The 25,489-nt window shown below is 54.2% G+C and overlaps 1 protein-coding gene across 1 annotated transcript; it reads right to left on the reverse strand.

Annotated features, from left to right (window-relative positions):
• Nucleotides 1-5,793: 5,793 nt before the first annotated feature.
• Nucleotides 5,794-25,058, reverse strand: fbxo46 (F-box protein 46). Its single transcript, XM_038786065.1, has 2 exons — nucleotides 24,556-25,058; nucleotides 5,794-8,091 (listed from the first exon to the last, which is right to left on the reverse strand). The coding sequence occupies exon 2, from the start codon at nucleotides 8,004-8,006 to the stop codon at nucleotides 6,042-6,044; it is 1,965 nt and encodes a 654-aa protein (XP_038641993.1). The 5' UTR covers nucleotides 8,007-8,091; nucleotides 24,556-25,058; the 3' UTR covers nucleotides 5,794-6,041.
• Nucleotides 25,059-25,489: the final 431 nt, after the last annotated feature.

Below are 25,489 nucleotides of genomic sequence, written 5' to 3' on the forward strand. Positions count from 1 at the left end.
CCTCTTTAGATTTCTTTTTGTCGGTTACCTTAAATCGTTTGCTCCCCGATCCATAAGAAATGCACTGGGAGGAGTTGCATGATTTTGACCCAATGATAGTGAAACAGTGCCAAGTCATTGATACCATTGAACGAGGGGTATTCAGCATCTCCGGATGAGGTACAGTGGCCAATTTGGGGTCCCTGCTGCCTGGATGACCGACTTTGCCTCTTGCTATGTACGATGCCACAGGGCAGCACGGTGGCACAGTGGGTTAGCCCTGCTGCCTCACGACGCCGAGGTCCCAGGTTCGATCCCGGCTCTGGCCCACTGTCCGTGTGGAGTTTGCACATTCTCCCCGTGTTTGCATGGGTCTCGGCCCCACAACCCAAAGATGTGCAGGGTAGGTGGATTGGCCACGCTAAATTGCCCCTTAATTCGAAAAAATGAATTGGGCACTCTAAATTGACTTTTAAAAAATGTACGATTCCACGAGGCGTTCGCCTTCCCGCCGTTAACCCTCTCTCCATTCTTCAAGCGAGAGCTGAGGTGGTACGGCCATGGGCGGCGTCACAGTCAAATGGAAAGCCTGTGTCTACAACCTAGACTCGGTGGGTAGATCCATCAAAGGTGGGGGGGGGGGGGAATGTTGAACTCACTACCGTGCGGCCTACTTGAGGCCAATAACATAGATATATTTAAGGTCATTCTACATGACCACATGAGGGGGAAAGGAAACATAGAAAATAGAAGCAGGAGGAGGCCATTCGGCCCTTCCAGCCGGCTCCGCCATTCATTATGATCATGGCTGATCATCAAGTTCAATACCCTGATCCTGCCTTCCCCTATATCCCTTGATCCCTTTAGCCCCACGAACCATATCAAATTCCTTCTTGAAATTACACAACGTTTTGGCCTCAACTACTTTCTGTGGTAGTGAATTCCACAGATTCACCACTCTCTGGGTGAAGAAATTTCTCCTCACCTCAGTCCTAAAAGGTTTACCCCTTATCCTCAAACTATGACCCCTTGTTCCAAAATTGCCCTTAGCGTTGGGTGGGGTTACTGGGTTATGGGGATAGGGTGGGGGTGTGGGCTTGGGTAAGGTGCTGTTTCCAAGAGCCGGTGCAGACTCGATGGGCCGAATGGCCTCCTTCTGCACTGTAAATTCTATAATTCTATGACTATGAAGGGATTGGTACAAAGGCGGCTAGATGGAGCTGAGATGTAGTTCCAAGCTAGCAACTGGAATGTGAGAGAAGAAATTTACTGAGAGAAGCGATTAAATTACTTAATCATCTCATACAATCTGTTAACTCCAGAAAGTTAGGTGTTACAGAGTCTATGATGGAAAAGGTTATGGGGGCACTGGACTGAAATCCTGTGAGCAGAATGTGGCTGTGAAAAATGAGCTTCCAAACAGTTCTGATGCTATAATTCTTCAGGCAAATTGTTTGGTGTTACATAGAACGTATAGAAAAGGCCATTCTACCCAAGTTCTCCATGCTGGTTTTTATGTTGCACATGAACCACTTTCCACACTCATCCTATCAGCATATCCCACTATTCCTTTCCCTCCTCACCTGTTTTTTTCAGCTTCACCTTAAATGCATCCATACTATTTTACTCATCCAGTTCTGCATTCCACCGAGTCAAAGACCTTTAGATGGTTTCCCGGCACCCACCTCTGTCACAACGGAAGGACCCGGGGGTGGGGATGTTCAGCATTTTTGTTCAATAAAATCTGGAATGATTGTTATCAACTCCAACCCGCCGTCACATCATTTGAGGTTAGTACGGCAGGGTATTAATACGTAGCCGAGTCCCCAGCCCCCCCATTGCCCGCCCGCAACACCGCTCTGCCCGAGTGCCTCATCTCGGCCTTGTCGCAATGCAGACAGTATTGGGAGCCACTCACCGATGCTTCCACCCACTAAAGCGATTTCCAGAACCTGGCAAGTCGGATCCCAAAATTGGATGGAACAAAATAATAATTAAACATTGGCAATTAGATTGTATCTTGAACTAACCGTGGGCAGCACGGTAGTACAAGTGGCTAGCACTGTGGCTTCACAGCGCCAGGGTCCCATGTTCGATTCCCGGCTTGGGTCACTGTCTGTGCAGAGTCGGCACGTCCTCCCCGTGTCTGCGTGGGTTTCCTCCGGGTGCTCCGGTTTCCTCCCACAGTCCAAAGACGTGCAGGTTAGGTGGATTGGCCGTGATAAATTGCGCATAGTGAGTAAAAAAAGGTGAGGAGAGGTTTTTGGGTTACGGGAATAGGGTGGAAGTGAGGGCTTAAGTGGGTCGGTGCAGACTCGATGGGCCGAATGGCCTCCTTCTGCACTGTATGTTCTATGTTCTAACTCGAATCCCCTCACTCGCATAAAGTGCAATAACTGCTGTGTAGCCAAACCACTCGGTGCACTGTAAGATCCCACAGGCAGCAAGAAGATTGATGGGCAGTTCAGCTGGTTTTGTTTCTGGTGAGATGGGTTTAGTTGAGGGAGGAATTTTGGTCAGGAGACAGAGGAGAATGCCCCTCCCTCCTCCGCTTTGCGTGCCAATATTTTATTGGTAATCATTTATGGGATGTGGGCGTCGAAGGCCAGTGCCCAACCTTTATTGCCCGTCCCTAATTGCCCCTTGAGAAGGTAGTGGGTGAGCCGCTTTCTTGAGCTGCTGCAGTCCCTGTGGTGTAGGTGCACCCACAGCGCTGTTAGGGAGGGCGTTCCAGGATTTTGACCCAGTGACAGTGAAGGAACGGCCGATATATTTCCAAGTGGGGTCGGCGAGTGGGTCGGAGGGGAGCTTGTGGGTGGCGGGGTTCCCCATGAGCCTGTTGCCCCTCTAGGCGGTAGAGGTCACGCGTATCGTCAGCCCGTTGGCTGAGAGGGCGGACACCTCTCCGTTTAGTGTCTCACCCAGCAGGACAAGGCCCCCAACGATGCAGCACTCCCTCAGGGTGTGAGGCTCGGAGTGTCCGCCGAGGTGGTATGATCAGGACTCTGGACTGAGGCATGACCCAAGAACGTTACGGCCTACGCTTAACGTCTTAGCTGAACCCCTGACATTGCAGCAATCTCCCTCCGCCATTGCAATGGAGCATTTGCCAAGATAACCGGTTTGAATTCTGGTTAAATACCCTAAACAATACAACCATCACATCATTGCAAAAACAAAATAAGTTTATTACCAGATATGTTTTTTAAAAAAACATTCAGGGAATCTTTAACTTCCCAGTGACAGGACACTGACTCGAGTCTCCTTCTGATACTGTGCCAAACCAGGAAATCTGTGCCGAAATATTTGGATATAACACTTGTGATGTGTTTTCGTGGCTGATGATTTAATTTAATCCAGCTCCATTGTCGATCCCCACCTGGGAGTTCTGATTGGAACTCAAAAAGCACATATGCCCCTTCAAGAGAATATATTTCACATGCCTAAGACCAAAATCAGGAGCACCGTGTTTAGAGTGAGGGTTTTTCGAGGCGGGTTAGGGTCAGAGGGGACGTTAAGCGTTTTGAGTCGGTTTGTTGGGTTTTCATTTGTCCACCTTCAGTAGTGTAGGCCTCACCCCCCCCCCCCCCCCCCCCCCCCCTCCCCCCCCCCCCCCCCCCCCCCCCCCCCCCAGCTCTCGAGTTCCCTCCCTGAAGATCTCCGCCTCCCTTTTCTCCAGCCGAGACACTTCACAAAACCGACCCCTTTGACCGTGTCATCTAACCCGACGTCCCCGTGTGTGGCACAGTGTTCTCGTTTCGTTCCGTAGTGCTTAATTGTGGTTTCAGCGGTGAGGTAAATGTTGTATTGTCGATTCGCCGGGCAGCCTGCGCGGAGAGGGGCACGCTCTCAATGATCCGGCGGCAAAGGTTTTGCGCTCCCCCCCCCCCCCCCCCCCCCGCTACCTCCCACACAAACAGACCGCAGGACCCGAGCTCTGACCTTTGGCCTGTGAACTCCAGTCGGGTCAGCAGCAGAGGGCCCCGCAAGGTAACCAACGAGAGTGACGACGCGAGGCCCAACTCCCACCCTTCCCACCATGGGATTGTTTCTCTTTATAAATTTAAGAGTGCCCAATTATTTCTTTCCATTTCCGGGGTCAAGTAACGCGGCCATTCCACCTACTGCAGCGCATCTTTGGGTTGTTTGGTGGGGGGGGGGTGAGACCCACGCAGACACGGGGAGAATGTGCAAACTCCGCACGGACAGTGACCCGGGGGCGGGATGGAACCCGGGTCCTCTCGGCGCCGTGAGGCAGCAGGGCTAACCCACTGCGCCCACCGTACCGCGCCCCCACCATGGGTTTGTTGACTTGTGGATCTTAGGAAGGGATGGACAGAGTGCTCTGGTAAACAAATGCCTTGGTCAAAGGTTCCCACCCGGCCAAATCCGCTGCAATTTAGTTTCTGGCTGAATTTAGACCGGCCTTTTCATAATTCCTTTGAAATACTGTAATCTGTCGAGCCGAATTTTCCCCAAAATGGCCGACCTATGGTGAACAATATGGTTTGGACTCAATAAGCGTTTGTGACCCATGTTTCATGCCGGTTGCCATTTCACTTCAAATCAATTCTGGGCAATAAATATAAACCTTTTGTTTATCGCTGTTCCCTCATGTTCTAATTTTCTTTTTTTTAATAAATGTAGAGTACCCAATTCATTTTTTTCCAATTAAGGGGCAATTTAGCCTGGCCAATCCACCTACCCTGCACATCTTTGGGTTGTGGGGGACGAAACCCACGCAGACACGGGGAGAATGTGCAAACTCCACACGGACAGTGACCGAGAGCCGGGATCGAACCTGGGACCTCTCGGCACCGTGAGGCAGCAGGGCTAACCCACTGCGCCACCGTGCTGCCCCATGTTCTCGCTTTCTGAAGGTGTTTCTCTTCCCCCTGGTTGAGGAGGGCTGGGGGGGGGGGGGGGATTCTAGTGTTGCACCCACCCACCCCTCCCCTCCTATTCTCCGCAGGCGTCCATTGACTGGTTGTGGAGGGCCGGTTCTAATGCCACGCTCGCCTGGCGGCCACTATCAATGGGGAAAGGACTGACCTCAGATTTATTTGTATCTTCACGCTCATTCACCCCCCCCCCCCCCCCCCCCCCCCCACCACCACCCCCACCACCACCACCACGCTTTGGCGAAGAGTGGCCAAAATCTTACAAGGATGGGTAACCGGATCATTGCTGAAAAGAGGTGTGCTGCTGAAGCTTTCTGTCTCGCACTCATCAAGACAAATGCAGGAATACCAAATTTCAAAGGATCGCAACAGTCTGCCACAGTATAGATTGTTGAGGTAGTTTGAATTTATGAGATAGATTGTGGTACTTCTTGCATTTGTCCAGATGAATGCAACGCAGAAAACATCAGCAACGTGGCCCTCTTTTCAGCAATATTCAGCTTCTCTATTACCGAGTGACGCTGATCAAACTGCCGATCCTCGTCCTGAACACTCCTCCGTGGCTACAGGTCCTGGAGTGGGACTCGAACCCGGGAGCACAGGCCTCAGGCCTTCCGACTCGGAACGGCCTGCAGTCATAGGTCGCGCAAGCCGAGCCGCAGGCGGGCGAGGTGTGGGTGGGAGGGGAGCAGGGAGAGGTCGGCGGAGGGAGGGTTCGCATCCGCTAACTTGGTTTCCCACGTGCGCGAGTCGTGTGCACCGATGGCGCCAGAGGGAGTGGGGGTGGGGTGGGAGCCGGCGGAGTGGTCAGGGTGGTCGCTGAAGGAGGCCGCTCAGGAGGATTTGCCCCTGGTGGGTGGGTGGGGGTGGGGGGGGGGGGGAGCGGATGAACGAAGCTGCACTTTCATTGATCTTAAATTACGGTTCAATATATTTGGATAACAAGGGAAGAGGAAAAAAAAAACACAATCTTTATCATGCTCTCCACAATTAATCTCATAACCATACGATCCGCAAACCCTCTTCGAACAGAACAAAAATTAAATAGATCTAGCACACAAGAAGCCAGAATGTTCAATCACAGGACGGAGGAGGGAGGGAGGGCGAGGATTTTCTTTTTAAAAAAAGCTTTCCTCAGGCGTCCATTTTGGATTGTTTGTTTTACCTCCCCTCCTCCCTCTTTAATGTGTCACTGGGCTGCACCCAGTTATTGTCATGGAGCCCAATGCGGCAGCCTGGCGTGTCCCTGTCTTTCCGTCGGCAGCACATCCAGTAGGAGCGTCCATAAGGCAGGTCGTGGTGATAAGGTTTAGGATGCCAGCGACAGAGCGAGACGTCGCCCCTCTCGTAGCGTTTCTTGCATTGCTTGCAGGGGTCATCGCGGTACAGGGGGTCGCGGTTCCAACGCGAGTCGGTGGCCCGCACCCCGTAGGCCTCGATGACGGCCTTGAAGTGGTGGCAGACGCACTTGAGGGCGGCCAGGGCCCGGGTGGGGAGGTAGCTGAGGATCTTCAGGGTCACGTGGTCGGGGAGGAGGAGCAGGTACTGCCGGGGTTCCAAGAGCCTCTGGATCTTGAAGCGGATCTCCAGGAAGTCGTGCGATACGTGGCGGTAAAGGCAGTAGAGTGAGGCGTCCTGCGGGTCGGATTCGGGGCTCAGGAGGACGGGCTTCTCCTTGGACTCCGGGTGGCCCGACCTGGCGGGGGAGGGTTTCCTATCGGAGGGCTCCTCCCCCGAGGGGTCAGCCTCGGGACTCTGGGCCAGAGAATGGAGGAAGAAGAGCTGGCCCGGCGGGGGGTCCTCGCAGGCGAGACACTTGGAATCTTGGCTCGGGCCACTGACCGTCACGCAGACCGTGTCCTCCTTGTCGCCTGGGGCGCCCTCCCGGCCAAAGAAGACGCACTGGTCCACGCCGCCCGTCACCACCACCTCCACGTGGAAGCCGTTCAGGCAGTCCCGCGGCGCATTCTTCTCCGAGGGAAGTGGAAGGCTGGCTGCGGCGGCGCCCTCAGGCGGGCTGTCCTTCCGTAGCTCTTCAACTGGGTGGGACGTCGCCATCTCTACATCTGACTGGGAGCGGGCCAAGCTGCTGTTGCCGCTGCCTCCGGGTGCGAAGTCAGGGGCGGAGGCGGAGGAGGAGGAGGGGCTGACGATATGATAGAGGTCACAGGTGATCTTTTCCATGGCCCCGCTGCAGACGGTGTGGTTACAGCTCATGAAGATGCAGCCGGGCCCCCCTCCGGCGGACTGGGCCTCCGCGGGCGACCGGGCGTCCCCGCTGGCGACCCGGAAGGCGATGCGCACTTCGCCGGCGGAGCAGGTGGTCCGCTCCCCCCCCGCCGGCCCCCCGCCGCCGGCCCCCTCGCCCTTCGCCAGCCCGTTCCGCCGCCCTCCGGCCTCCTCGCCCACCCGTTGGGCGGACTCGATCCGGGCGATGGCTTCGGCCACCCGCCTGGTGTCGGCGGACCCCTCCCGTCCCCGGCTGGATTCCTGCTCCTCGGGGACTACCATTGGTGGCGGCGGGGGCGAGGTGTCGCCCGCTGCTCCCTCGCACGGCTCCGGGGGCGGCCGGTTCTGCCCTTGCGGGGGGGAGGTCGCCCGCTGCTCCACCCGCGCCACCATCTCCGCCACCGAAACCGGGTCCTTCTCGCAGGGCGGCTCCACGGGTTCTGAGCAGACGCACAGCCTCTCGGCCAGCCTGCAGGGCTCCCTCGGCCTTGCTGGGCAGGCTTTGGTCGGGTCATGCGACTTCCGCCTCCTCTTGGGTTTCGTCCCGTCCGTACTCCAGTTGCCTTTGACCTTGACCGCGTTGCTCCGGCCTCCGCCACCCCCGCACTGGTGCGCCACGAAGAAGGCGATCTTTTCCTTGGTGTTGCCCGGCTTGATGACGTACCAGGTGTCCAGCATGACCCGCCCCTCCTCCCCTTGCCCGTCCCCTGGGGTCGTGCCACCTCCGGGGTTGGCAGAAGCAGGGGGCAGGTTCTCCGAGCACGAGGCCTCATTCTCCTTGGACCTGGCATCGCCCATGGTCTTTTTGACACTGATGCAGCATGGCTTGTTCTGGGAATAGGTGCCGAGAGGCCTGGGGCACCAGAGTCTTATGCGAGAGAAAGTGTTTTGTTCCATCCTTTGCGTTCGCCAGGCCCCAGCTCTTACTGGCCCACTTCAGGGTCATTCACGTCGAAGGAGATCGTCCCAATTTTCTCCTCGTCTGCAAAACAAAAGAGAGAGTGTGAGAGCTGTTGAATCGCAGGAAGGCTTGTTCTTCACCCATATGCCAAGACCCCTCCATACCCCTATTGCCTGCCCTGCCTGTAGAGCGGTGATGGGCTACCTCGGCTGCTGAGTAGGCCACAGGACTGAAATTGAGCTTGTTCGCTCACTATGACCCGCATTTAATACAAATATTTCACAACGAGTCATAGAAAATCCTCAATCCCTTATAGAATTGTCAACTCCAAATGGTTAAAAACAAATTAGATGTTTACATATTGGACACCGAGGAAGCGCACAGCTCTCACAGTCAATGTTGTGAGCAATCAGCACATGCCCTCACTTCACTCGCCCCACACTTCACTCGCCCCTCACTTCACTCGCCCCTCACTTCACTCGCCCCTCACTTCACTCGCCCCTCACTTCACTCGCCCCTCACTTCACTCAGCCCCTCACTTCACTCGCCCCTCACTTCACTCGCCTCTCGCTTCACTCGCCCCTCACTTCATCCGCCCCTCACTTCACTCGCCCCTCGCTTCACTCACCCCTCGCTTCATCCGCCCCTCACTTCACTCGCCCCTCACTTCACTCACCCCTCACTTCATCCACCCCTCACTTCACTCGCCCCTCACTTCACCCGCCCCTCACTTCACCCGCCCCTCACTTCACTCGCCCCACTTCACTCGCCCCTCACTTCACTCGCCCCTCACTTCACTCGCCCCTCGCTTCACTCAGCCCCTCACTTCACTCACCCCTCACTTCATTCGCCCCTCACTTCACTCACCCCTCACTTCATTCGCCCTCGCTGTACGAGCGAATCACTTCAGTCTCCAAGAAGGGATAAACGGGGAAACTACAGGACCAGGCAGTCTAACCTCAGTGGTGGGAAAACTATTGGAAGCAATTCTGAGAGACTGAATTGATCCGCATTTGGAGACACTAAGAAGTCTTACAACAGGTTAAAGTCCAACAGGTTTGTTTGGAATCACTAGCTTTCGGAGCACTGCTCCTTCATCAGGTGAGAGGTGGCCTCCACAAAAACATATATAGACAAAGTCAATGATGCCGGGCGATACTTCGAATGTGAGTCTGTGCAGGTAATTAAGTCTTTACAGGTCCAGACGGAGCGATTGGAGAGAGGGATAATCACAGAGGTGTGAATTGTCTCAAGCCAGGACAGTTGGTAGGATTTGGAGATGCAGGGATTAATCAGGAACAGTCAGCATGGTTCTGTTAAGGGGAGGACATGTTTGATCAACTCAATTGAATTTTTCAAAGAGGTGACCAGGTGTGTGGATGAAGGAAGTCCATTTGACGTAGTCGACTTGGACCTCAGCAAGACTTTTGTTAAGGTTCCACATGGGAGACTGTTAGCGAAGGTAGGAGGCCATGGAATCCAAGGACATTTGGCAGATTGGATCCAAAATTGGCTGAGTGGCAGGAAGCAGAGGGTGATGGTCGAGGGGTGTTTTTCTGACTGGAAGCCTGTGTCCAGTGGGGTCCCGCAGGGATCAGTGTTGGGGGTCCTTGCTGTTTGAGGTTTATATAAATGATTTAGACATGAATGGAGGAAGGTAAGGGCAACACGGTGGCACAGTGGTTAGCACTGGGACTACGGCGCTGCGGACCCAGGTTCGACCCCGGCCCTGGGTCACTGTCCGTGTGGAGTTTGCACATTCTCCCCCTGTTTGCATGGGTCTCACCCCCACAACCCAAAGATGTGCAGGGTTAGGTGGACTGGCCGCGCTAAATTGGCCCTTAATTGGAAAAAAAAAATTGGGTACGCTAAATTTATATTTTAAAAAATGAATGTCGGAAAGTTGATCAGTAGGTTCGCGAATGATATGAAAATTGGTGGGGTGGTAAATAGTGAGCCTTAGATTACAGGAGGATATAGTCGGACTGGACAGATGGGCTGATCAGCGGCAAATGCAATTCAATTCGGATAAGTGTGAGGTGATGGATTTGGGAAGGACAAACAGGGCAGGGGGAATACATGATAAACGGCAGGACCCTGGGAAGCACCGAGGATCAGAGGGATCTTGGTGAGTATGTACACCCATCCCTTAAGCTAGCAGAGCCGGTGGATACAGAGGTTAAGAAGGCAGATGGTACACTTGCCTTTATTAGCTGAGTCATAGAGTTTAAGAGCAGGGAAGTTATGCTGGAACTGTATAAACCGTTGGTTAGGCCGCAGCTAGAGTATTGTGTGGCCGTTCTGGACTCCACATTATAGGAGGGATGTGATAGCACTGGGAAAGGGTGCAGAGGAGATTTACCAGGATGTTGCCTGGGTTGGAGAGTTTCGGCTATGGAGAGAGATTGGATACACTGGGGTTTTCCTTGGAGCAGAGGAGACTGGGGGGGGGGGGGGAACATGATTAAGATGTATAAAATGATGAGGGGCGGGGGAGAGTGGGCAGGGAAGAAATTCCCATTGGTGGAGGGATCAATGACCAGGGGGCAGAGATTTAAGGTGAGGGGCAGGAGGTTTAGAGGGGATGTGAGGGAAAAACCTTTTCACCCAGAGGGGGGGTGGGAGTCTGGAACTCGCTGCCTGAAAGGGTGACGGAGGCGGGAACCCTCACAACATTTCAGAAGGATTTCGATGTTCACTTGCGATCCCGGGGCAGACACGGCTGTGGGCCGAGTGCTGGGAAATGGGATTAGAATAGTTAGGTGGTTGTTTCTGACCGGCGCAGATGCGATGGGCTGAAGGGTCTTTTCTGCGTTGTGGACCTCGATGACTCATACTGGTAGGAAAGAAACGACATGGACGGAAATCAGCGGAATGTGACATCCCTGCCAGGGGGGCGGGGGCAACGGTCAACAAAATGTCTCGTGGGACCGGCACTCAGACCCTAGATGGGCTACATGGGACCCCCCCCTCCCAGGGTCGCAGGTTACCCACTGCTGGTGTAGAAGGGATGTCGATCGTTCTCCACAGCCTCACTCGGACTGAAGGGGGAAAATAAACTTGCATTTCTGTTGTGTCTACCCACTGACATCCCAAAACGCGCCCAGCGGCCACGAAAGCTCTACTGGTGCGCCGGCACCGTTGTGATGTCGGTGACGTGGCCCCAATTGGTGCACAGCAAGCTCCCACGAACACCAATGTTTGACGGGGGGGGGGGTGGGGAAGGAAGCTTGAAGGTCTGAATGGCCCACTCGGACCCTATTTTTAATGTTGTTACGACCAGATAATCTCCCTTTAAATGATGGCGGTTGAGGGGTGAATATTGGTCAGGATGGTGGGGTGTAGGATGTCACGGCGACGCGGTGGTTAGCCCTGCTGCCTCATGGCGCCGAGGTCCCAGGTTCGATCCCGGCTCTGGGTCACTGTCCGTGTGAAGTTTGCACATTCTCCCCGTGTCTGGGTGGGTTTCGCCCCCACAACCCAAAGATGTGCAGGGTAGGGGGATTGGCCACGCTAAATTGCCCCTTAATTGGAAAAATTCTTTTTAAACGATACTGTTTTTCCAGTATCCTTCGGCCCATCGCATCTGCGCCGGTTAGAAACAACCACTTAACTATTTTCATCCCATTTTCCAGCACTTGGCCCATAGCCTTGTCTGCCCTGGGATCACGGGCAGCACGGTAGCACAGTTACTTCACAGCTCCAGGATCCCGGGTTCGATTCCCGGCTTGGGTCACTGTCTGTGCGGAGTCTGCACGTTCTCCCCGTGTCTGCGTGGGTTTCCTCCGGGTGCTCCGGTTTCCTCCCACAAGTCCAAAGATGTGCGGGTTAGGTGGATTGGCCGTGCTAAATTGCCCTTAGTGACCAATATTGCCCTTAGTGTCCAAAAAGGGTAGGTGGGGTTACAGGGTTACGGGGATAGGGTGGAGGTGTGGGCTTGGGTAGGATGCTCTTTCCAAGGGCCGGTGCAGACTTGATGGGCCGAATGGCCTCCTTCTGCACTGTAAATTCTAAAATTCTATGATTCTTTTTAAAAATAAATTTAGAGTATCCAATTAATTTTTTCCAATTAAGGGGCAATTTAGCGTGGCCAATCCACCTACCCTGCACATCTTTGGGTTGTGGGGGCGAAACCCACGCAGACACGGGGGAGAATGTGCAAACTCCACACGGACAGTGACCCCAGAGCCGGGATCGAACCTGGGACCTCGGTGCCCTGAGGCTGCAGTGCTAACCCACTGCGCCACCGTGCTGCCCTTTGATTCTTGAAATGGGGCTGTGGGACTTTATTTGAACACTTACCTGAGAGGGCTGAGAGGGCCTCGGTTTAACAGCTGATCAGAATGACGGCACCTCTGACAGGGCAGAGCTTCCTCTGTGCCACACTGGGACTGCCAGCCCGCATTCTATTTTCCTTTTCAAAATTTCTTTCACGGGGCGTTGGCGTCACTGGGTAGGGTGTGTGTGTGTGTGTGTGGGGGGGGGGGGGGGGGGGGTGAGGTAGGGGCTCAAGTCTCTGGAGTGGGACTCGATGTCTCAATCTTCTAAACCGAGGCGGGGGGGGCTGCCCATCGAGTCACCTCCGTCACCTGGGCCGTCCCTTCAGGCGTCAGGCGCTCTTCGACCAAAGGCAGGACCGTCACTGAGCCCAAGTACCCGACACCGATCGTGATGCCCCCTCCCCCCTTCGGAGAGGCCAAACGGAACCCCCCCCCCCCCCGTCTCCGATCAGCTGATTCGGGACGCAGCACTGCGCCGACTCCGGCTATGAATCTCAGTCCCACCCTGAGCAAAGCATTGGTACCACGAGCCCACGCATAAGTGTTGAGTTCACAGGTGCAATATTCTAAAGCCCCTTCCACTTGCACACACACACATCAATGAAACATTCTCCACAGAATAAATCAGTTGTTTAAACAACAACAGCAGCTGGTGTTTTTCTAGCACGTTTAACATAGTAAAGCGTCGCAATCTGCTTCACAGGAGAATAATCAGGCAGCGCTTGACACTGAGCCACTTTGATGAGGAGGTATTAGGACAGAGGACTCAATAGCTTGACGAGAAAGACAGAATTTAAACGCAATGAATACAGGGGAACGTTGCAGCCAATTCACGCACAGCAAGGTCCCACAGCCAGCAATGCGGTGACAGCCATAAAGGGAGCAGGCGTTCGGCTTGGGTGCAGCACAATGAAAGGTTCCCGAGACCGAGACCCTGGGGCGAGGGGATTATCCTGCAAGGAGAGGTTGAGTTAGACGAGACCTGTGTTCTCTGGCGTTTGGAAGCAGAGGTGATCCCATCGAAACGTATCAAATTCTTAAAGGCAGATGTTAGGAGGATTTGTTTTTTTATTCATTCGTGGGGTGTGGGCGTCGCTGGGCTCGGCCCAGCATTTTCGACCCATCCCTAATTGCCCCTTGATGTACCATCAATTGGACTCGAGTCGTGAAGAAGTTCCATATATCAGGCCTTAATCAACTAGTGGTGTGCAGTCGACTGACAGAGAAAGGCCGACTGCCGGGTCCTACGGGTTCTTATACCCTGCCTCGTAGGCGGGACTACTTGCCTCTCGGCCAATCGGTGAGCAGTCACATGACTAGCCTCAACCAATCAGCAGAGGTGTACATGACCGACCTGAGCCAATGGGCAGCGAGTGCTCTGCACCAATGGCAGATAGGTACCGTAAACCTCCTAGTCGTACCACCACACCCCTTGAACTGAGTGTCGTGCTAGGCCATTTCAGAGGGCAAATTAAGAGTTAACCATGATGCAGTGGGTCTGGAGTCACATGTAGGCCAGACCGGGGTAAGGACGGCAGATTAAACCAGATGGTTTCATGGTCACTATTAGATTTTTAATTCCAGATTTTTACTGAATTCAAATTGCACCATCTGCTGTGGTGGGATTCGAACCTGCGGCCCCAGATTACCCTGGCTTTTTGGTTTAGTAGACCACTGACAATACCACTGCGCCACCCCCCCCCCCCCCCCCCCCCCCCCCCACGCAAGTTCGGCTGGAGAGTCCAAACCTCAGGGTTCGAGGTGTGAGAATGAGGGGGCGGCCATATTGGACTGAATTCTGAAGCGATTTCTTCAGCCAGAGGCTTGTGAATCTTGGGAAGTCTCCAGCCCATGAGCTCAGTTGTGAGACGACAAGACAGAGATCGACAGATTTCGGGATACAGGCAGCCCTCCGAATGGCACTTGCCATGTTTATAAATTGACACCCCACTTGGACGTGACAAGCTCTGTTTTGACTCTGTGCGCCACGACAGCACATTCGTACAGGCGCATCGCCATTCTATCCATCTGCATGACCGGACAGGTCTAACCATCTTAATAATAGTAATCGGTTATTGTCACAAGTCGGCTTCAATTAAGTTACTGTGAAAAGCCCCTAGTCGCCACATTCCGGCACCTGTTCGGGGAGGCCGGTACGGGAATTGAACCCGCGCTGCTGCCTTGTTCTGCATTACAAGCTGTTTAGCCCACTGTGCTAAGCCAGCCCCAATCTTAAGAACATAGAACAGTACAGCACAGAACAGGCCCTTCGGCCCTCAATGTTGTGCCGAGCCATGATCACCCTACTCAAACCCACGTATCCACCCTATACCCGTAACCCTTAACCTTACTTTTATTAGGACACTACGGGCAATTTAGCATGGCCAATCCACCTAACCCGCACATCTTTGGACTGTGGGAGGAAACCGGAGCACCCGGAGGAAACCCACGCACACAGGGGGAGGACGTGCAGACTCCACACAGACAGTGACCCAGCCGGGAATCGAACCTGGGACCCTGGAGCTGTGAAGCATTTATGCTAACCACCATGCTACCCTGCTGCCCCATTGGGTTTGAACCAAATGTTTTATTCTGTTAAATATTTTTAACATAGCTGTTGCGATTTTAATGCATTTATACGTATTTAATACACGCTCAGCCTCGTAGGTATTCAAGGCTGAACAGGCAACGGATAGTGATCAAGCCGCTATGTTATGTATCCCACACTAACCGAGGAACTTGCCCTGTGGCGTGCAGGCATCAACATTCACCCCAGTCACTTGACAGGAACCAAGTAGACCATAAGATATAGGAGCAGAAGTTGGCCATTCAGCCTATCGAATTATGCCGTACGTGTGAGGGCTGCCTGTACTAAAGGGATGAAGGTATTTTGGGATAATGCAGGAAGGAGTCCCTGAGATGGAAGATCAGACAAGATCGCAACGAATGGCCCAATAGGCTTGAAGGGCTGAATGGCCTTGTTGAAGTTATGTTAAACATGCGTCAAACCTTGGCTGGAATGTCACAAAATCATAGATTTTACAGGGCAGGAAGCCATTCGGCTCATCGAGTCTGTACTGGCCCTTGGAAAGAGCCCACACCTCCACCCTATTCCAGTAACCCCGCCTAACTTTTTTGAACACCAAGGGAAATTTTATCACGGCCAATCCACCTAACCTGCACGTCCTTGGACTGTGGGAGGAAACCGGAGCTCCCGGAGGAAACCCACGCAGACACGGGGAGAACGTGCAGACTCCGCACAGACAGTGACCCAAGCCGGGAATCGAACCTGGGACCCTGGAGCTGTGAAGCAACTGTGCTAAGCACTGGGCTACCCTGCTGCCCTTCTGTGCGTGGTTCTGGTCGGCAGAAAGATACAAAAGCACTTGAGAAGGTGCAAACGGGTTTCACGAGGGTGAGGGCAGAACCAAGGGGTTACAGCTATCATGATAGGCTGGAATTGGCCAGGGGGGGTCATGTCTCCAGGAAAGAGAAGGGGGGGCGGGGGAGGGGGGGGGGGGGGGAGGAGAGGAAAAGAGAGAGAGAGAGAGAGAGAGAGAGAGAGAGAGAAGTCCTGAAGTAAGACTTAGATAGTCGCTAGTAACTTCAACAAAGGACTCGAGAGAAATGTCTTCATCCAGGGAATGTGGAACTCACACGCAGGGAGTGACTGATGCATTTCAGGGAAAGCTAGAGACACGCATTAAGGAGGGAGAACGAAACACAAGAATATGCTGACAGGATAAGGGAAAAAAACATTGGAGGAGGCTCAGAAACATTGGCACAAACCAGCACTTGCTGAACAATCCTGACTGTGCTGAGAATTACACCGGCAATCAGTTTGAGATTATCTGCCGGGCTAAGACTATGGCCCATTTACAGGAAGCTGTACGTATTCATACACAGAGCCCCTGCCCTGCACTAACAGAAATAACTTGGCCACACATTGCGCCTCTTCCCATTAAACAAACGCTTGGGGGACAGCCATTCCCTGGGTCATTCTTCAGGGTGATGGCTTGACCAATCAGAGTCGACCTGCCTGCTCTGAAGTCAGGCAACAGCTTGGCAGTTAACTCTTCCCTGATGCCTTCTCCATGTCAACTCCTCGACCAATCAGAGTTCACGTGCCCGCTGAGCAGCACTCTCTCTTACGCAGTATAAATCCACACACTCAGATCAAATGCCACTTATCATTACGTTTGACACTCAATGGCTTACAGATCGTCCTTGGGGGGAGAAGCTTTCAGAAGTCAGTCTGAGAAACACACCTCCTGTCCTCAGGAATCCAGAGCAGAACTCACAGAATTGTCACAGAATTTCCAGTGCAGAAGGAGGCCATTCGGCCCATCGAGTCTGCACCGGCTCTTGGAAAGAGCACCTTACCCAAGGTCAACACCTCCACCCTATCCCCATAACCCAGTAACCCCACCCAACACTAAGGGCAATTTAGGACACTAAGGGGCAATTTATCACGGCCAATCCACCTAAACCTGCACATCTTTGGACTGTGGGAGGAAACCGGAGCACCCGGAGGAAACCCACGCAGACACGGGGAGGATGTGCAGACTCCGCACAGACAGTGACCCAAGCCGGAATCGAACCTGGGACCCTGGAGCTGTGAAGCAATTGTGCTATCCACAATGCTACCGAGACTAAAAACAACAGACGTGGGGCAGGGCAGAAAAAGAAACTAAAAAAACACCCCTTAATCACAGCTTTAGCAGACATATAAACTGGACACCGTAACTTTATTAATTTTTTTAAAATAAATTTAGAATACCCAATTTTTTTTTTCCAATTAAGGGGCAATTTAGCCTGGCCAATCCACCTACCCTGCACATCTTTGAGTTGTGGGGGCGAAACCCACGCAGACACGGGGAGAATGTGCAAACTCCACACGGACAGTAACCCAGAGCCGGGATCGAATCCGGGAACTCGGCGCCGTGAGGCAGCAGTGCTGCCCTCTGAATACGTTAACCTAAGTAACCATATATAAATTACATACATGGATCGCAATCTATTGGGCTCCTGAACACACATAAGAAATAAGAGGGGTAAACCATTCGGCCCATCAAGCCTGCCTCACCATTCAATCCAATCTTGGCTGATACTATGTCTCCCTTTTCTCTTCCATTGAGATGTTGAACTGAGGCCTCTAATGCCCCTTCAGGTGGATATTAAAAAAAAACACTGACTTTTTTTTCCCCAACCCCAGTAGGGTCTCAGTTTAACATCTCTTCTGAGGAACAGCACCTCTGGCAGTGCGGGGTTTCCTCAGTCCTGCACCAGAGGGGCCAGCCAGGATTCTGCGCCAAGTCTCTGGGCTGGCATTTGAACCCACGCAGTTCAGTCTGGGAGGGCAGAGTGATACCCAGCGAGCTCCTGAAGGAGATTGAGCCCCTCAAAGGTGCCTATTTCTTTGAAATTTACTCTTTCGTAAGGGTGTGGACTCACCCCTAATTGCCCTTTGAACTGAGTGCTGGGTCAGCAGCTAAGAGTCAACCACATTGCCGTGGATCTGGAGTCACGTGTAGGACAGACCCGGTAAAGACGGCAGATTTCCTTCCGCCTAGTGAACCAGACGGGCTTTTAAAAAAAAAAAAAATTTTAGAGTACCCAATTATTTTTTTCCAATTAAGGGGCAATTTAGCGTGGCCAATCCACCTACCCTGCCCATCTTTTTGGGTTGTGGGGGCGAAACCCATGCAGACACGGGGAGAATGTGCAAACTCCTCACAGACAGTGACCCAGGGCCGGGATTCGAACCCAGGTCCTCAGCGCCGTAGGCAGCAATGCTAACCATTGTGCCACCGAGCTGCCCCCCAGATGGGCTTTTAACGGCCAATTGATGATTACTGAGTCTAGTATTAATTGATTGAATTTAGGGCGGCACGGTGGCACAGTGGTTAGCACTGCTGCCTCACGGCGCGGAGGACCCAGGTTCGATCCTGGCCCTGGGTCAGTGTCCGTGTGGAGTTTGCACATTCTCCCCGTGTCTGCGTGGGTTTCACCCCCACAACCCAAAGATGTGCAGGGTAGGTGGATTGGCTACGCTAAATTGCCCCTGAATAGGAAGAAATGAATTGGGCACTCTAAATTAATTTTTTTTTAATTAATTGAATTAAATTCCACCAGCCTTATGGGTTTGAACGGATGTCTCCAGCGAATTAGCCTGGGGTCTCTGAATTACTGATCCAGCAACATCACCACTGTACCCCAACAAAAAAACCAACCCCTTTAGAAAAGGAGGGAGACAATTAGGTGTGGGATAAGAAGACTGAAATAATTTAGATTCCAGTTTAGAAGCAGACACTTATTCATTTGGATTCCCGATTGGTCCTGCAGCATTTATTGAATAGAATCATAGAATCACTACCGTGCAGGAGACCATTCGGCCCATCGAGTCTGCACCGACCCTCCAAATAAGCACCTTACCCAGGCCCTCCCTATCTGCATTACCTTTCGGACACTAAGGGAAAAATTTAGCACAGTCAATGCAACTAACCATCTAACCTAACCTACACATCTTTGAACTGTGCGAGGAAACCGGAGGACACCCGGAATCCTCCGGAAGGTCGTGGGCAACACGTTAGCACAGTCGTTAGCACTGTTGCTTCACACCGCCAGGGACCTGGATTCGACTCCCGGCTTGGGTCACTGTCTGTGCGGAGTCTGCACGTTCTCCCCGTGTCTGCGTGGGTTTCTTCCGGGCGCTCCGGTTTCCTCCCACAAGTCCCGAAAAATGTGCTCTTTTGGTGAATTGGACATTCTAAATTCTCCCTCCGTGTACCCGAACAGGCGCCGGAATGTGGCGACTAGGGGCTTTTCACAGTAACTTCATTGCAGTGTTAATGTCAGCCTACTTGTGACAATAATAAAGATAATTATTATTAAACCCACGCAGACATTTTTTTTTTTAAAATTTAGATTAGCCAATTATCTTTTCCAATTAAGGGGCAATTTAGCGTGGCCAATCCACCTACTCTGCACATTTTTGGGTTGTGGGGGCGAAACCCACGCAGACACGGGGAGAATGTGCAAACTCCACACGGACAGTGACCCAGAGCCGGGATCGAACCTGGGACCTCAGCGCCGTGAGGCGGATGTGCTAACCACTAGGCCACCGTGCTGCCCGTACCCACGCAGACATAGGGAGAAGGTGCAAACTCCACAGTTACCCTAGATCGGAATCGAACCCGAGTCCCTGACGCTGTGAGGCAACAGTGCTAACCACTGTGCCGGGGTTCTTGATCCCAATTGCAGACTGGGGAGTCTGACGAGAAGGTCCGGGGTGCGGGGAAGCTCGGCTTACTTTTCCCCCCGCTGCCCTAACTGGTCCTAAAAGGCCGGCTTGCTGCCGCTGAATGGATGATCACTTGTGCAAGAAACCGCACGGTGACCATCCCTACCAGGTGCGGCAGTGAAACCTGTCGACGGTTCATACGGCTGCTACTGTGCGTCGGTGGTGGAGGAAGCAAATGGAATGCCAATCGAACTGTGGAGAATGCAGAGGGGTTCAATGAAGGAAAAATATACCCTTAAAGCCAAGGAAATGTTGATGTGGGAATAGAAAACCTGCTTTACCCGTCTCTGGACCTGGGTTTGGCATTAGAGGGGTAACGCTGTCTGGCTCCTGTTCATAACACCGCAGTATCGATTGGTGTGAGGAGGGGGGGGGGGCACGTGCATCTCCCTCACCCTGATTTTCCTCTCACTGCCTGTGGGATGGGGGTATCTGCTCAGTCCGATCTTGCCCCTCTGATTTCAGCTCAAAGACTGTGAGCTCAGTGCATGGAATCGTGAGGTTGAATCTCGGCTTTATCCTCCTCCTCTCTGCCTGCTGTTTGTGCTGGTGTGGAAAATGGCCGGAGTTGGTGGTGCGCAAGCGATGCCTGAAGAACCTCACCCCAACGGGAGACAGAGCCCGGGGATCTGTACCCTGACAGGAGGCAGGGCCTGGGGATCTGTACCCTGACAGGAGACAGGGCCCGGGGATCTGTAGCCCAACAGGAGGCAGGGCCTGGGGATCTGTACCCTGACAGGAGACAGGGCCCGGGGATCTGTACCCTGACAGGAGACAGGGCCTGGGGATCTGTAGCCCAACAGGAGACAGGGCCTGGGGATCTGTACCCTGACAGGAGACAGGGCCTGGGGATCTGTACCCTGACAGGAGACAGGGCCCGGGGATCTGTACCCTGACAGGAGACAGGGCCCGGGGATCTGTACCCTGACAGGAGACAGGGCCTGGGGATCTGTAGCCCAACAGGAGACAGTACCTGGGGATCTGTACCCAGACAGGAGACAGGGCCTGGGGGATCTGTACCCTGACAGGAGACAGGGCCTGGGGATCTGTACCCTGACAGGAGACAGGGCCCGGGGATCTGAACCCTGACAGGAGACAGGGCCCGGGGATCTGTACTCTGACAGGAGACAGGGCCTGGGGATCTGTACCCTGACAGGAGACAGAGCCTGGGGATCTGTACCCTGACAGGAGACAGGGCCTGGGGATCTGTACCCTGACAGGAGACAGGGCCTGGGGATCTGTAGCCCAACAGGAGACAGGGCCTGGGGATCTGTACCCTGACAGGAGACAGGGCCTGGGGATCTGTACCCTGACAGGAGACAGGGCCTGGGGATCTGTACCCTGGCAGGAGACAGGGCCTGGGGATCTGTACCCAACAGAGGCAGGGCCTGGGGATCTGTACCCCAACAGGAGACAGGGCCTGGGGAACTGTACCCCAACAGAGGCAGGGCCTGGGGATCTGTACCCCAACAGAGGCAGGGCCTGGGGATCTGTACCCCAACAGGAGACAGGGCCTGGGGAACTGTACCCCAACAGAGGCAGGGCCTGGGGATCTGTACCCTGGCAGGAGACAGGGCCTGGGGATCTGTACCCTGACAGGAGTCAGGGCCTGGGGATCTGTACCCTGGCAGGAGACAGGGCCTGGGGATCTGTACCCAACAGAGGCAGGGCCTGGGGATCTGTACCCCAACAGGAGACAGGGCCTGGGGAACTGTACCCCAACAGAGGCAGGGCCTGGGGATCTGTACCCCAACAGAGGCAGGGCCTGGGGATCTGTACCCCAACAGGAGACAGGGCCTGGGGAACTGTACCCCAACAGAGGCAGGGCCTGGGGATCTGTACCCTGGCAGGAGACAGGGCCTGGGGATCTGTACCCAACAGAGGCAGGGCCTGGGGATCTGTACCCCAACAGGAGACAGGGCCTGGGGAACTGTACCCCAACAGAGGCAGGGCCTGGGGATCTGTACCCCAACAGAGGCAGGGCCCGGGGAACTGTATCCCAACAGGAGACAGGGCCTGGGGAACTGTACCCCAACAGAGGCAGGGCCTGGGGATCTGTACCCTGACAGGAGACAGGGCCTGGGGATTTGTACCCTGACAGGAGACAGGGCCTGGGGATCTGTACCCCGACAGGAGACAGGGCCCGGGGATCTGTACCCTGACAGGAGACAGGGCCTGGGGATCTGTACCCTGACAGGGGACAGGGCCTGGGGATCTGTACCCTGACAGGAGACAGGGCCTGGGGATCTGTAGCCCAACAGGAGACAGGGCCTGGGGATCTGTACCCTGACAGGAGACAGGGCCTGGGGATCTGTAGCCCAACAGGAGACAGGGCCTGGGGATCTGTAGCCCGACAGGAAACAGGGCCTGGGGATCTGTACCCTGACAGGAGACAGGGCCTGGGGATCTGTACCCTGACAGAAGACAGGGCCTGAGGATCTGTACCCTGACAGGAGACAGGGCCTGGGGATCTGTACCCCAACAGGAGACAGGGCCTGGGGATCTGTACCCTGACAGGAGACAGGGCCTGAGGATCTGTACCCTGACAGGAGACAGGGCCTGGGGATCTGTACCCCAACAGGAGACAGGGCCAGGGGAAACTACCCCAACAGGAGACAGGGCCTGGGGGATCTGTACCCCAACAGGAGACAGGGCCTGGGGAACTGTACCCCAACAGGAGAGAGGGCCTGGGGGACTGTACCCCAACAGGAGAGAGGCCTGGGGGAACTGTACCCCAACAGGAGACAGGACCTGGGGATCTGTACCCCAACAGGAAACAGGGCCTGGGGAACTGTACCCCAACAGGAGACAGGACCTGGGGATCTGTACCCCAACAGGACAGGGCCTGGGGGTACTGTACCCCAACTGGAGACAGGGCCTGGGGATCTGTACCCCAATAGGAGACAGGGCCTGGGGGAACTGTACCCCAACTGGAGACAGGGCCTGGGGAACTACACGGTCAGAGGTTCTGTCTTTCTGATGAAATACATCTTGGATGAGATGTTAGACCGATGCCATGTCTGCCTGCTCAGGCGGTTGAAGAAAGATCCCATGGTGCCATTTTGAAGAGGGAGGGGGCAAGATCTCCCCCCTCTCTATGCTGCCCAATCCTTATCCCTCAATCACCATCACAAAACAAAGGTTCGTCTGATCATTACCACATTGCTGTTTCTGGGATCTTGCTGTGCGTAAATTGGCTGTAATCCCCGCATTACAACAGCGGCGACATTTCGAAAGGGACCTCAATGGCTGGAAACCGCTCCGCGGTATCTGTTGGGTATGTAGGGCGCTATATATATGCAAACATTTCTTCTTTTCGATTTCGGAGCTGCAATCCTTGCCGGGAGGTGTTGTCACCCACCGCTGCTGACTCAGCACAGATCTGGGATTGGATTGGGTACGTCACCACAATGGGCCATCGGGGGCTTGGGTGGGTGGGGAGGGGGAGAGATTGGCAGACCCCTGTTTATCCCCTGCTGCAAACTGCCACGTCTCCAGAGTGGGGGGGGGGGGGTCAGCCCAGTGCTGCTTCAGAGGGGTCAGTATTTGAAGTACGCCGGGGGTGTCTTCTGCAAGGGTTAACTGCAAAGGTCATTTCCCCACCTCAGACTCCATAACGGCCCCCCCCCCCCCCCCTCTTTAACAATCCCTCGGGTAACCCAGGACCAAGGGGCCACCTTGAAATCTCAGCCTCGAACACAGTCATCACCTCCGACACAGACTCTCTGGGTAGATCGATTAGCGTAGCTCTCTGGGTGATTTAGCCTCTCTCTTTCCACGCTCCCACCCCCACTGCCCGAACTGCATCCAGCTTTGCCTTCCCAGGATGTTAGCGAGATGGTGACAACTCTCCCAGTGACCCCCCCCCCCCCCCCCCCCGCATCCCACCACCCTGAGAAATAATTAATCATTGCCTTCTCTCCCTAGACTTGCCCCTTCAGCTCCAATGGGGAGAAGCCTTTTAGTTATTCCCCCCCCCCCCCCCCCCCCCCCCACTCCTCAGCGCAAGTAGAGGGGAAAGCAGCAGTGAGGGGATGGCATGGTAACACAGTGGTTAGCACTGTTGCCTCACAGCGCCAGGGTCCCAGGTTCGATTCCCGGCTTGGGTCACTGTCTGTGCAGAGTCTGCACGTTCTCCCCGTGTCTGCGTGGGTTTCCTCCGGGTGCTCCGGTTTCCTCCCACAAGCCCCGAAAGACGGGCTTGTTAGGTGAATTGGACATTCTGAATTATCCCTCCGTGTACCCGAACAGGCGCCGGAATGTGGCGACGAGGGGATTATCACAGTAACTTTATTGCAGTGTTAATGTAAGCCTACTGGTGACAATAATAAAGATTATTATGAATAGGAGCACATTGCGTCAAAGAATCACATCGTGGCGGCCCAGCTGGGGGTGTCGAAGCGTAAGACCCCCTCCGACCCTCGAGGAAGCCCAGCTTGCAGCCTCTGTGCCATTTTGGAGTCAGGTGCACGTCGAACAGACTGGCAGCAGACCCCACTCACTGGAGGCCAGGGCCAGAGGGAGAGATGCCAACGCTGGGGTTTGACTGGGGGGGGGGGGGGGGGGGGGGGGGGGAGAGCCCAGAAGAGATAGAAAGTCAGAAATATTGCGCACAGCCGGGGAACGAGACATGTTTAAAACAAGTGACATTTTCCTTTTTCAAGGTGGTGGTGGGGGAGGGGGAGGCGAGAGAGGGGGAGGGGGAGGGGGTGGGGTTGGTGTGAGGTGATGCAGGGAAGTGAGGGGGGGGTGGGTGGGGGACGTTACACACAGAAATATAAAGGGAGATGCAAGCCAGTTCTGGAAAGGACTAGGAGTTAAGCAACCCACAACAAACAGCTTGGGGGCCGAGCTACCAGTGGCAACAGAACCATAAATTCGGGACGCACCGAAAGCTGTCCCCTTCCTGATTTTAACTTGCGAGTTCTTTCGAACGCCCCCCCCCGGTACTCCCCTTCTTACCTTCATCACACAGAAGTAGGTAGCAGAGTGCGGTGACTCCTGTCCAAGGTTGCTGCTAATCTAGGCCCCTGCTTTGCCATCTGCTGCAGGCCACAAGTGGGAAGGTCTGAAACACACACATATGCGCGCACACACAGACACACACACAGATTAGCAGGGGAAGGAGGGAGATCAAAATGATTCAGATTCTGCGGCAAACTGCTTCCCGTAACATCTTTCCGACTATAAATCCTTCCCCCTCCGCCCCCCGTTCAAGGTGAAAGTGGCCGGGGAGGCTCTGTGTTTGGAAAGCCGGAATACTGTAGTACCCTTCCTGGTTTAACAATATCTGCAAAAGCTAAAAGGGAGGTAGGCCATTTGTTGACAGGCACTTACGAGACGCCGAGAGCCTATCATGAGGCAGGATTCACGGCATGTCTATATATGGACGGCAGAGTTACTCTGATCTGCCAGGGCTTGTTAGGGAGAATAAAAAGCTCAACATAGCTACAGAGTGTGGAGTGAGGGACAGTCGTGTTGAGGCATTAACCCATTCCTGCCTGTTACCCTCCTCTCCCCGACACAGTTGGGGGGGGGGGGGGGGCTGTGCTCACACAATACGAGCAATATAGGATGAGCTGGAGGCCCTTCGGCCCTGTCAGGCTCGTTCTGTCCCTCGCAGGCTGGTTACCGCACAGTAGGGAGGCCGTTTGGCCCCTCAGGCTGGCGTGCGGGTGCTTGCTGTGCACCAGTTAGCTCCAGGCGTCTCCTGCGTTGTGGCTTCGAGAGCACTTCACTGGGTGGGAAGGCAGTTTGGAACGTTCCAAGGTTATGAAAGGGACCCACATGAAGGCAAAGTTCTGGTGTTCTTGAACACTGATACAAGGTATTGACAGCAAGGTCATCTCCGGATATTATACGTTAAAAATTGGAGGATTGTGAGGGAACTGCTGAT

The sequence above is a fragment of the Scyliorhinus canicula genome, chromosome 27 (genome assembly GCF_902713615.1).
Source record: "Scyliorhinus canicula chromosome 27, sScyCan1.1, whole genome shotgun sequence".
In the NCBI taxonomy this organism is placed as follows: Eukaryota; Metazoa; Chordata; class Chondrichthyes; order Carcharhiniformes; family Scyliorhinidae; genus Scyliorhinus; species Scyliorhinus canicula.

What these genes read in the sequence shown, in the direction of transcription:
- fbxo46 (XM_038786065.1), bottom strand. Translation starts at nt 8,006, where the DNA reads ATGGAACAAAACACTTTCTCTCGCATAAGACTCTGGTGCCCCAGGCCT.